This window comes from Rana temporaria, chromosome 1 (assembly GCF_905171775.1).
Source record: "Rana temporaria chromosome 1, aRanTem1.1, whole genome shotgun sequence".
In the NCBI taxonomy this organism is placed as follows: Eukaryota; Metazoa; Chordata; class Amphibia; order Anura; family Ranidae; genus Rana; species Rana temporaria.
The window spans coordinates 270,619,830-270,632,531 of NC_053489.1; the positions used below are offsets into that span (position 1 = coordinate 270,619,830).

Below are 12,702 nucleotides of genomic sequence, written 5' to 3' on the forward strand. Positions count from 1 at the left end.
CAACTGAACATGTCCGACGGACAGGCTTCTAGCGGACATGTTTCATAGCATGCTATGAAACATTTGTCCGCTGGAAACCTGTCCGCTAGGCCGGGAATCCTGTCCGCTAGGCCGGGAATCTGGTCCGGCGGCCGTACACACAACCGAACATGTCTGCTGAAACTGGTCCGCGGACCAGTTTCAGCAGACATGTTCGGTCGTGTGTACAAGGCCTAAGGCTGCATTCACACCTAGGCGACAGAACGCCCGACGCTTGATACGCTGGAGGTGCGAATTTCCATTGCTATCTATGAGATGGTTCACACCTCACGCCGAATGCCGAAACGCCGTACGCCTGCCGCCTGAAAACAAGTCCCGGACCCTTGTTTTCAGGCGGCATTGGCGTTCGGCCATAGACAGCAATGTTAATTCTTTGTAAAAAAAAAAAGAAAAGTAAACTAAATCGCAGCAAAATACGCCGCGGACGCGGCGTTACAATGTGAATGCAGCCTTAGAGAGTTGCTATTAGATGTTGTTCCAAAATCCTTTATTGATATTTTCCGAAAACATATCACAAACAAATAATAAATGACAGTTAAAAGACTCCACCCCTCATGTCCCCACACAATGTGAATATCCCTTGTGTGGACCAATTATATATATATATATATATATATATACATATATACATCTATAACCAGACCAACCAGCATCATTGTGGGTATGTTTCCAGATACAGCAGAACTCTAGTAAGTAGGCTGCACAGAATGGCAGTGGTGGATTCGCCAAGGTGTTTTACCCCCTTCACGACCAAGCAATTTTTTGTGATGCGGCACTGCGTTACTTTAACTGCGCAGTCGTGCGACACTGTGTTTGTTCTTTTTGTTTCCCCACAAATAGAGCTTTCTTTTGGAGGTATCTGATCGCGTCTGCGTTTTTTTGCGCTATAAACAAAAAACCGTCAATTTTGAAAAAAAAATGTTTTACTTTCTGCTATAAAACATTACCAATCAATTTTTTTTTAAGAAAATCGAATTTCTTCATCAATTTGCTACATATTTTTGAAAAAAAAATCCCAATAAACGTATATTGATTGGTTCGCGCATAAGTTAAAGTGTCTACAAACGTAATTATTTTTTTTTTTTACTAGTAATGGTGCCTATCAAATCGGACACCAAGTGACACTTTCTTGGGAACTAGTGACACTAATACAGTGATCAGTGCTAAAAAATATGCACTGTCACTATACTAATGACACTGGCAGGGAAGGGGTTAACATCAGGGGAGATCAAAGGGTTAAATGTTTCCATAGGGAGTGCTTTCTAACAGAGTGTGTGTGTGGGGGGGGGGTGTGCTTGTACCGTTGGAAAGCAGAGATCCATGTTCCTGATTAGCAGAAACACAGGATCTCTGTCTTTCCTTGTCACAGAACAATGATCTACCTAGTTTACATAGCCATATCCTCCTGCTCCCCCACTGCCGGGATGACGGGACCATTCAGAAAGCACTGCGCAGTAGGAAGCCTGAAGTCTCCACTTCTGGTCTCCCGATGGATTGGCCTGGGGGGGGGTCAGACATCGCAGGCTCGCTGGACAGGTAAGTGTCCTTATTAAAAGTCAGCAGCTACAGTGTTTGTAGCTGCTGAATTAAAAAAAAATTGGGGCTGGAACACCACTTTAACTACTTTTGGCATACCAAATGGGGAGATGCCATAACCATGCCCGTATGGAATACCCCTGATGTGAATAGTGAAAAATGATAAAAATATATATATATATATATATATATATATATATATATATATATATATATATATATATATATATATATATATATATTAGGGCTGTTACTGATCAAAATTTTTCTGTTCGATTAATCAGGGTTTTTTTTAATCGATTAATCGACTAATTTCGATTAATTATAACGCACATACAGATCCAACTACTTTTAGCTGATCTCCTTGCAGGCTGATTCCCAGTGCATCTACCAACCACTGGAAAAATGGATAGCCGGATACAAAAAACACACAAAGGCAGCACTCGATGGAAATAGCATTAAAACTTTTATAGTCTTCAAGTAGGTAACCAAATAAATATTGCACTGGAGATAAAATCGCTGTAGCTACATAAACTGTAAAAATGGTGCGAGTAATACCAAACGGTACCAAAAGCAGTCATAAAAACATGTAGCCAAGTATGATACTGGTATAAAAATGTGTACAACGATACCACTGCTGAATCCAGATGAGGAGGGGTTAACATCAGTCCGTCGGCATGTAGATGTCCCATGAAGGGAACTATCACAACTCCCAGTGGATGGCTGTAGAATCCCAGGTTGATAGAGAGAAGTGATAGAGGGAAGTGTAACAGCCCTTGCGACTGGCAGATAGTAAGGTCCCGCCGGCATGCAGATATGAAGGCACAACAAAGGAGCCCTTCAGATGGACACGGCAAGCCACGCCGGTGTCCGTGACGTTACTGGATCTCCGACGGAACTCCCTGAAGGCCCAGAAGCCGGCGGAGAGGTGAGAACCAATCAAAAGAATTTTAATCAATCAAAAAGATTTTGATCGATCAAGAAAATTAAAGATTAATCGATTAATTAAAAGTTAATTTGCACAGCCCTAATATATATATATATATATATATATATATATATATATATATATATATATATATATATATATATATTTTATTTTATTAAAAATGGTAGAATAAAATTAATTAAGAAATTAATTAATTAATTCAGCAAAAAATGGGGATTACATAATATAAAGAGACTCTCCCCATGCTGTGTGACTGCTGGAGAAGGGCAGAGCAGAGAGCGGCGAATGACACTCATTGATCTCTGCAGACCGAGAACTGAGTGATCAACGGTCATGTGAAGGGTCTTAGTGCCAGCGTGGGACAGCTGCACCACCACGTATAGATGTATGTTTTTTTGTTTTTTTTTCAAGTCCATATTTCTCCTTTAAAACCCCTATCCGATTATTATGTTTTCCCTTTACTTCCTGTCCTGGTTATGCAAGGAAATCCCTTTAAACTGAACAGAACTGCCGCCTCAGACAGAGCAAGTGTCCCTATTGGGTGATCTTCCATCTCTGCTGACAGCTGTAAAATTGGGGATTTCCCATCAGTCTCAGTGACAATGACCACCAGGTAAAGTGAAGGGTGGAAAAACAGCAATAAAAACCTGACAGGGTGTCTGTTTTCACACTGTATCCAAAACAAAATGTATTTCACAATAAGCACTGAGGTTGTGGCAGCAGCCTGTGTCTAATACAAGTTGGTGTATGTACAATGGATGTGGATGTATAAATCCAAGCTGCTTCTTCCAGTTTATAATAGATGGCACAGCTCACACGCTGCCAATGTGGCTGGCTGCCCACTGACAGGGACAGTCTGTCCTTGTCCTTAGGGCTCCTTCTGCGCATGCGCCAGCCTCGTCCCTACACAATAACATACCGCGTGTGAGAGGCTGATAACCACCGCAACCAATCAGCGGCGCCGCTGGGGGTGGAGCGTCGGTGCAGTTGCTAGAGCTAAAACTTGCTGTCGTCACTTCTCATCCTTTCCTGCTATATTTCTAGAGTGGCTTTTATCATATTCCTATGGGCGAAGGGGCGAAAACCTCAAGAACAACAACATGTCCGCCTCGCTGGTGAGGGCTACCATCAGGGCGGTCAGCAAAAGGAAGCTGCAAGCGTCCCGGGCGGCGCTCACTCTGGTAAGTGCGACCTAGTGCGTGACGTTCACAGGCAGGGCCTGACAGGAGGCGGCCTTCCTATCTCACTCACCTTATCAGTACAGTACAGTTACCAGGAACTCGTGTGTGTGAGTGCACTGTGGAGGGACTGCATTTCTCGGGGTACATTGCGAGGCCTGCTCACATGTTGGAACTATAGGGTCACCCTGGCTGTGACCTACTGGGACTGGAAGTTAGGTTGAAGTTTATGTAATGCAGTCATAAGAGACGTTTGTTATGTTTAGTTGTCCTGACTTCTACAATGCATGGCTTCTGTCTAGGGGAGTTGTCCCATAGGAACAGTGTGCCCCCACTAGCTTATGCATGTGATAAGCACAGGGCAAATCCTCACTGTCCACACAGAGGGTCAGTAATCCTGCAGTCTCATAGGCAGTGGCAGCAATAGGGTTAATGTCACCTGGTGTTGTAAAACATGCGCCCCCCCCCATATAACACTGCATATCATGGCAATAGTAGTACCATTAACTATAAAGCAACTAGTAAATTTAACCACTTCCCACCCGGCCTATAGCAAAATGATGGCCAGGCGGTGGTTCAGTTATCCTGACTGGACGTCCAGCAGGATAACAGCCGCTGGGCACCCGTGGGGGGTGCGCATCGCGGTGATCGTTGGTGCGGTGTGTCAGTCTGACACACCGATCTCGGTAAAGAGCCTCCAACGACTACTCTTTACCACGTGATCAGCCGTGTCCAAATACGGCTGATCACAATGTAGACAGGATAGCCGTTGATCGACTTTTCCTCACTCGCGTCTGACAGACGCGAGGAGAGATGATCGGCTGCTCTCCCGACAAATCGGAGGGGGGGGGGTATGTGCTGATAGTTTATCAGTGCCACCCAGGACCACCAGGTATGCCCCTGGACCACCAGGGAAATGCCAATCTGTGCCAAGGCAGCTGCCAACCAGTGCCCACCCAAAATTCCCACCAGGGATACATATCAGTGTTGCCCATCAGTGCCACCTCATTGGTGCTGCCTTATCGGTGCTGCCTAAGAGCCGGTTCACACACAGGCGGCATGACTTTGGGGGCGACTCGGCAAGGCGATCTCAAGACGATTTGAGAGGCAACTTGCAAAATGACTTCTGTATTGAAGTCCATGCAAGTCGCCCCCAAAGTCGTACAAGAACCTTTTTCTAAGTCGGGGCGACTTGCGTCGCTCCTATTAGAACGGTTCCATTGAATACAGCGGACCGTGACTTGTCTGGCGGCCGAGTCACCTGACAGGTCGCCCCTGTGTGAACCGGCTCTTATCAGTGAAGGAGAAAACTTACTTATTTACAACATTTTATAACAGAAAAAAAAGAAAAACTTGATTTTTTTTTCAAAATTTTCGGTATTTTTTTTTATTTGTATAGCAAAAAATAAAAACCGCAGAGGTGATCAAATACCACCAAAAAAAGCTCTATTTGTGGGAACAAAATGATACAAATTCTTTTTGGGTACAGTGTAGCATGACCGCGCAATTGTTATTTAAACAGCGTCAGCGCTGAAAGTTGGCTTGGGCAGGAAGGGGGTGTAAGTGCCTGGTACTGAAGTGGTTAAATAACAATATGATATGGAAAAAATAGACTTCCCCAGGATCAGTGCCCATTTATTCACTAACAATCACCAGCATTACTGTCAGTTTCAGCAATAATAACCGCCAGCATTGGTGCCAGTTTCTGCAATGGACTCCCCAGCATAGATGGTCAGTGGCATTATGCTATTTTAAAACTACACAGCATGAAGGAACTAATTAACACTGACATTGGCCACTAATTGAGCTCAAGGGGTTAATTAACACTGCTATTAATCACTAATGCAGTAGTGGCCAGTGGCAGTGTTAAAGTGGTTGTTAACCCACATAAAAAAAAAACACCTGCAAGACAAGGCATAATAAGCTAGTATGTATAGCATACTAGCTCATTATGTAATACTCACCTCAGATCGAAGCCCCCGCATCCGTCCTCGTACACCACTCGGGCGGCCGATATCTCTCCCAGTCATTAGTTCTGGGTATTGCAGCTCCGATGCTGTGATTGGCTGGAGCCACAATGATGTCACTCCTGCGCATGTGTGCGGGAGCCGCCACTCATGGCACAGCCTCCTTTTAGGAACGGCACGATCGCCTTTTTCTAAAGTGCGCTGTGGAGGTTCAGGAGATATTTCGAGCACATACAGGTAAGCCTTAATCTAGGCTTACCTGGAGGTCAAAGTGGTTGTAAAGGGTTTACATTCATTTTAATTAACCCCCTTGTGCTGTATTCACACTGGGGCTACACGACAGGCGGCTCAGCCGCCTGACGTGTCGCTTCCCATTCAATGCAATGGAACCGTTCTAATAGGAGCGACGCAAGTCGCTCCGACTTAGAAAAGGGTTCCTGTACGACTTGGGGGGGGGGGGGGGGGGGGCGGTTTGGGGCGACCTGCATTGACTTCTATACAGAAGTCATTTTGCAAATCGCCTCTGAAGTCGTCCTCAGGACGCCTTGCCGAGTCGCCCCCGAAGTCGTGCCGCTGCTGTGTGAACCGACTCTTAGTGTTTGGCTGAAGCCATTTATTAATCAACTGTGTTTACTCCTTTTTTTTTTTTTTTATCATAATGGCAACAGAACCTACCCAAATGACCCTGATCAAACGTTTACATACCCCAGTTCTTAATGCCATGTATTGCCCACTTAACATCAATGACAGCTTGATGTCTTTTGTGGTATTTGTGGATGAGGCTCTTTATCTTCTCAGATGGTAAAGCTGCCCATTCCTCTTGGGGGGGGGGGGGGGAGAAGCCTCCAGGCCCTGTAAGTTCTTTGGCTGTCTTGCACGAACTGCACGTTTTGAGATCTCCCCAGAGTGGTTCAATGATATTGAGGTCAGGAGACTGAGATGGCCACTCCAGAATCTTCACTTTATTCTGCTGTAGCCAATGACAGGTTGACTTGGCCTTGTTTTTTGGATTTTTGCCATGTTGGAATGTCTCATGTGCAGCTTCCTGGCTGATAAATGCAAATGTTTCTCCAATATTTTTTGATAACATACATTCATCTTGCCATCAATTTTGACCAAATTTCCTGTGCGTTTGTAGCGCACACATCCCCCAAAACATCAACAGTCCACCTCCGTGTTTCACAGTAGGGATGGGGGTGTACCTTTCATCATAGGCCTTGTTGGTTGTGGCCAAAAAGCTACATTTTGGTCTTGTCACTCCAAATGACTTTGTGCCAGAAGGTTTGAGGCTTGTCTCTGTGCTGTTTGGCGTATTGTAAGCGCTATACTTTGTGGCATTTGCATAGTAACATACCAAGATGGCCACCGCTCCGGAGCTAGGCCGAAGCCGTGGCCTTTACAATGTAGCTCAATTCGTGGATCGCGTGGTGTCCTGATCCGAACATGGTGACCCGTTCAGATCAATGGCGATCCATTTCACCACTACCTGTCACTGTGGTCAATTTGACCCCACTAAAAATTAGAAAATCAACAAACGTGTTTTTTTTCTGTGATCTCCTGATCGCACAGTCTTGTTCAGCGCCTCTTGCCCTTATCTGGGGATGTGTCCCCTTACCGGGCAGGCAGTATACTATGTCACTCCCACACAAAGTACCTTTCCGTTCTGTGTGAGATGTGTTTCAGAAGAGCGTCCCTTCTGTGATTCGTGCAGCTGCAAAACAAAGGCTGTGACTTGCTAGTGGTTTTCAGCCACTTTCACAGTCAGCTGCAGTGGAAGGCGCGTCGGCTAAACCGGCCACTGGAGGTACAGGCACATTGTTCTGTATTGCCTAGAACAGGGGTCCTTTTTTATAAGCCTTTAGCGGGACCGGACTGTGGCCACTGGGAATAGCTGTTGTCACCACCGTTGGTGTCAGTGGATGGGGTTGTGTCCCATCGTTGATGTCGGTGAATAAAATGTTGCCCCAAGGGCCACAGTTTGGAGGCCACTGTCCTAGAAGGATGCACTGATATGAAACATGATGTGCTTCTATGCTTGGGGTGGTCAGTTTGCAAAGGGATGTGAAGGGACTGGCAGGATCACCAGAGTACTAAGAGAACAAAGCGGAACAGAGAAATAGACACATGTAAAAGATACTGCTTTAAAGTATGTTATCTTAAAATTGTATTAAACTAAAAATATAATTTATTGTATATTGCCAGTCATTAGATGTGGCTGCATTTGTTTTCATCTGGTGATTCAGCTGGTGAGTTTAAGATGAAAGGGAGCTGCAGGGAAGTGATGGCATGGGGGGGGTCACATTTAGGGCCCTTTCACACTAGGGGACCGTATGTCCGCATTTTCATTCGTCCGTTTGCGGATGAAAACGGGACATACATGGGTCCCTATGTGATTACGGGTGTCAGCGGATGAACATCCGCTGACACCCGTAATTTGTCCGCCTCCGCAAAGATCCGCATTTGCAGACGGAAGAAATCCTATTTTTTCTTCCGTCTGACGGATCGGATGAACACGGACATACGGTCCGTGTTCGTCCGATCCCCCAATAGTGTGCGGGGACCGCCCTGTCAGCTGCCAGCTCAGCGGGGATTTTACGGAAGATCCCCGGTGAGCAAAGCGGACACACGGAGCGGATCATTACTGATCCGCTCTGTGTGAAAGGGCCCTTAGGGTTAATACCTCTGTTCGGTGGGTTGTAATTCACTGATCAGCGTTAAAGAATTGTTCAGCAGAGTCTGCTGAACAATTCTGATATAAGCTTATGGTCATTGAAGTGACCATAAGCTTAAAGGGTTTGTAAAGGATTATTATTATTAAAAAAAAAAAAAAAAATGGCGACGCTATACCGCCAGGATTGCCGTGGGAATCAGCCGCTAGTGGTGCGGTATTAACCCCTGCTAGCGACCGATAAAGGGTTAATACCGCCCGCAATGCACCTCTATAGAGGCGCATTGCAGGCGGTATTGCCACGGTTTCCCATTGCTTTCAATGGGAAGGAGCGGTATACATGCCGCTCCTCTCACCGCTCCAAAGATGCTGCTGACAGGAGATTTTTTGGTCTCCCGCCAGCGCATCGCCTCAGTGTGAAAGCCCTCGGGCTTTCACATTGAGTCTGCAGTGAAGGAGTTTTTTAGGCGGGATAGCAGCGCTATTTTTAGAGCTGTACCGCCTGAAAAAACTCCTCAATGTGAAAGGGGTCTTACTTCAAGGAGGTGTGATTACTGTGTGTCTAAAACCCCAGTTTCATTTTCCAAACCATCACTGCTCTGTGGCTCTGTACAGCAGAGAGGCAGGAAACAACATGCAGAAATGAAACTAGAAACTACAGGTACATTATATGATTGATTTTTATCTATGTTTAAAAGGAATCTGTTAACTATTATGTCTCTATACCCTGTAAACAGTCATTTCAGCATACATTTTTTTTATTTTTATTTACAACTCCTTTAAAGTGGATGTAAAGCCGAGTCATGAAATTTGAGCTGGGCACATATATCTGCAGTATTTTGTCATCTCTTTTTTAATGAGCAAAGTCTTATAGCTCTCTTCTGAACGGTTCCTCTGTTTCCTCTGTTATCAGCCTGAGAACTCCTGACAAATTCTCTGACTTTTTAGACAAAAGCAGACTGAATCTTTAGTCAGAAGATTTTGCTAAAATAGATTAGCAGAGAGCAAGTCCTATTACAAAGTACCTCCTGAGGCCGCGTACACACGGTCGATCCATCCGATGAGAATGGTCCGACGGACCGTTTTCATCGGTTCACCACTGAAGCAGTCTGATGTGCGTACACACTATCGTTCCAAAAACCGATCGGGTCAGAACGCGGTGACGTAAAACACACGATGTGCTGAAAAAGTTCAATGCTTCCAAGCATGCGTCGACTTGATTCTGAGCATGCGTGGGTTTTGAACCGATGCTTTTGTGTACTAACCATCGGTTTGGACCTATCGGTCAGCGGTCCATCGGTTTGATTTTAAGGCAAGTTCTCACATTTTTGTCCGAAGGACAAAAGACCGATGGGGCGTACACACGGATGGTTTGTACCGATGGTGTGTACGCGGCCTGAGAGTCTCTGCCTATGATGAGAAGGGTGTGTGTCTTTCCTCCAATAAGCAACGTTAGCTATCTTGGCTGAATGCCCAGGCATCACACATCTGTGTTAACCAGGAAGAGAAAATCTCCTAACAAAATCTGAACTATCTGAACTTTCTAAACGGTATATAAATGTGAAGACAGCAGATATACATATAAAATGTATATATGGAGATTTGGTGCATCTCTGTGTATCATCTGAGGCTGTTCAGAGGCACTGGGTGTATGGAGGGTTTACATTTAAAGGAGTGGGAGAAATAAGGTCTGCCCAGCATCCTCAGACCTCTGTTGGAGGTGCCAGAGCAGTAGGGGCACCCTCCTGCACATATTTTGGTCATACCCCCGAGTAAGGGACTTTTGGGAGGGCATCCGTCGAGTTGCCCAAAGGTTCACGGATTGAACAATTCTAGACGATCCACCCTTTTTTCTCCTACATGCGACTGAAACACCGGCACGAGTGTATAAAAAGTCAGTTATCCGTCATCTCCTGGACACAGCCAAACTCTGCATACCACTCAAATGGAAGTTACCGCACCCACCATCCATAGCCTCATGGCTCCAGAAGGTTGATGACATCAGCCAACTGGAGGATCTTATCCTCGCTGGCCAAAAGTGACGAAAGGCCTACTCAGAAACCTGGCAACTCTGGAATATATTTAAATACTTGACAGAGGGCCAAAACCTCAGAGGAAACGACACGCCAACCTGACAGTTCACGCTACAACACTACGTGGCTGATACGAACCCTAACGTTTGACCACTTGAGATAAGTGGGAGAACACTGTCCTAATGGACAAGCACCTGAATCCATGTTCGCAAATCCCCCCTCCTCTTCCCACCCTCCTACTTACATTCCCACCCCTCAATTATCTTCTCTCAGCTAGGGCATTGCCCACTCCCCTGTCTTGGCTGTATTTCACTCTCCTCTTATGATAAAAAGGAAAAAACACGAAGGGAGACTGAGCCCGCGGGGCTAAGGAATCCCATCATCTTCACTTCTCAACAAGCTGACCACTCTATACACAGATGGGCATACCATTACCACAAATGGGGTACATATCTATGCAGTAACCTACATATGGGCATCAGCAATCATCACCAGTGTATGATCTGCCATTACGTATTTTTTGTAATATTGATGCAACATGCTGTATGTATGTACCTTTCTCTCATCACCTTCCAGGACGGCACCCGAGAGATGATGGCTCCTCCCCACAGGAAACACAATCACTTAACAATTTAAAAGTCCCCACCCTTCCCCTTGATCCTCAGTATTGATTGTGTTTCTCCGAACACATCGTCACGTTTGTTTTGTTTGAAAACCTAGAGACCGGGGAGGGTCGAAGGTACCCCTGTTGAGACAGGTCTTAGGGAGGCCGGGGAGGGCTGACCTAACCTGTAGGCCTTCGGGTCTAACTCACAGGTCGCCCCAGGCGTGCACCAGCGCTCTGAGCTGCGGGGAGGCTTGCCATCGCTAGGGTGCAGAAGAAACGCCGCCATTTGAAGAGCTCTCTCTTCCCGGGTACTGCTTCCTACTTTTGGAAACATGGCGCTCCAAGCCTCTCTGAGTGAAGGTGGGCTTTTGCCTCACAGCGCAACCCGGAAGGGACGCCGGAGAGAAGCATGGCGGTGGAAGGGTCGGCTTGCGGATAGCCCTTACAAGAGGTACCGACAGCCGGGGACCCAGCCAAACCTCCTCATGGACAGGAGGAGATGAAGGCAAATGTGACTGCAGGCAGATCCAGGTCGGGGCGCAGTGAGTACATTCCCCCTTGGAAAGGGAGGAGGAAAGGGAGTGAGAGTCCTGGTCTTCAGGGTCTGAGTCTCTGGGGCCAGCCAGCCAGCCAGCACAGGACTGGTTTTCACTTCTCACCCTTTCACCTCCCCAGTACAAACCTGCAGTCCTGGGGGAGGACAAAGTAATATTATGCATATATGTATATCTCTTGTCTTGCAAAAACCCCCCAGCGGATCCCAGGAGACCCCAAATAAACAGTCTCCTACCGCTACAGGGCATAGCTCCTCATAACTTGGCAGAGAAAGGAAAAACTTTCCATGAAGCCGCCAGGCAGTCCGTAACTTAAGGTCTGACATAGAGGAGCTTATCCCTAGAGAAGACATATCCTCCCAAGAAGGCCTCGTCCGAACGGAACCTAGTGCCCTTCCCCCGCCCTCACAGTCATTCCCTCTAGTCCAGGTAGAGGAAGCTTAAGGAGGACAGGGAGGATATGGTAAGCCAAGCTAAACAGGAGCCATTCACCCTAGAGCAGGGATATGCAATTAGCGGACCTCCAGCTGTTGCAGAACTACAAGTCCCATGAGGCATAGCAAGGCTCTGACAGCCACAAGCATGACACCCAGAGGCAGAGGCATGATGGGAATTGTAGTTTTGCAACATCTGGAGGTCCGCTAATTGCATATCCCTGCCCTAGAGGGTCTGGTTGGACTCCTGCAGGCAAATACAGGCCTCTGAGGAGATTATAAAATCCCTAGAATAATCTCATAAAAGGGGGCTGAGCAAGGCTCAATCCAGTTAGGGCCAGCCTGCCATGAATCTGACAGGCAGATCACAAGGGTGCAGTTAGGTTTTTTAGCCAAAAAACTGACCTCCTAAACTCTTAGGATAGGCCCAACAGGGGGCATACTAGTGGGTTTATTACCCTTGTGGGGGTTGTTTATTGGTTACAATATCTCCCAAGTTCCAACCGATCACTTCCTCCTTACACTGCTGGTATATCTGTCAGTGTGTTAGAGTTAATCTAAACCTCTTGTGGCTCAGGCAACAAACCATTTAGGTGGTGTGAGAAGCATAAAATGCTAGCCTGCAACCCTTAATTGGGAGTTTCTCTGGTACAAACCCCTGTGTTAAAGCTATGAAAATCAGCCATACAGGTGTCTGATTGCCTCCAGCCTGAGACTATGGTCACCTCTTCATGAGA

General features: G+C 46.3%; 1 protein-coding gene across 1 annotated transcript in view; it reads left to right on the forward strand.

Annotated features, from left to right (window-relative positions):
• Window positions 1-3,481: 3,481 nt before the first annotated feature.
• Window positions 3,482-12,702, forward strand: part of ISCA1 (iron-sulfur cluster assembly 1) — a 30,142-nt gene continuing 20,921 nt past the window's right edge. Inside the window, exon 1 of the mRNA XM_040355507.1 lies at window positions 3,482-3,705. Coding sequence (XP_040211441.1) covers window positions 3,625-3,705 — 81 coding nt within the window. The 5' untranslated portion in view covers window positions 3,482-3,624. The remainder of the gene's footprint in view (window positions 3,706-12,702) is intronic.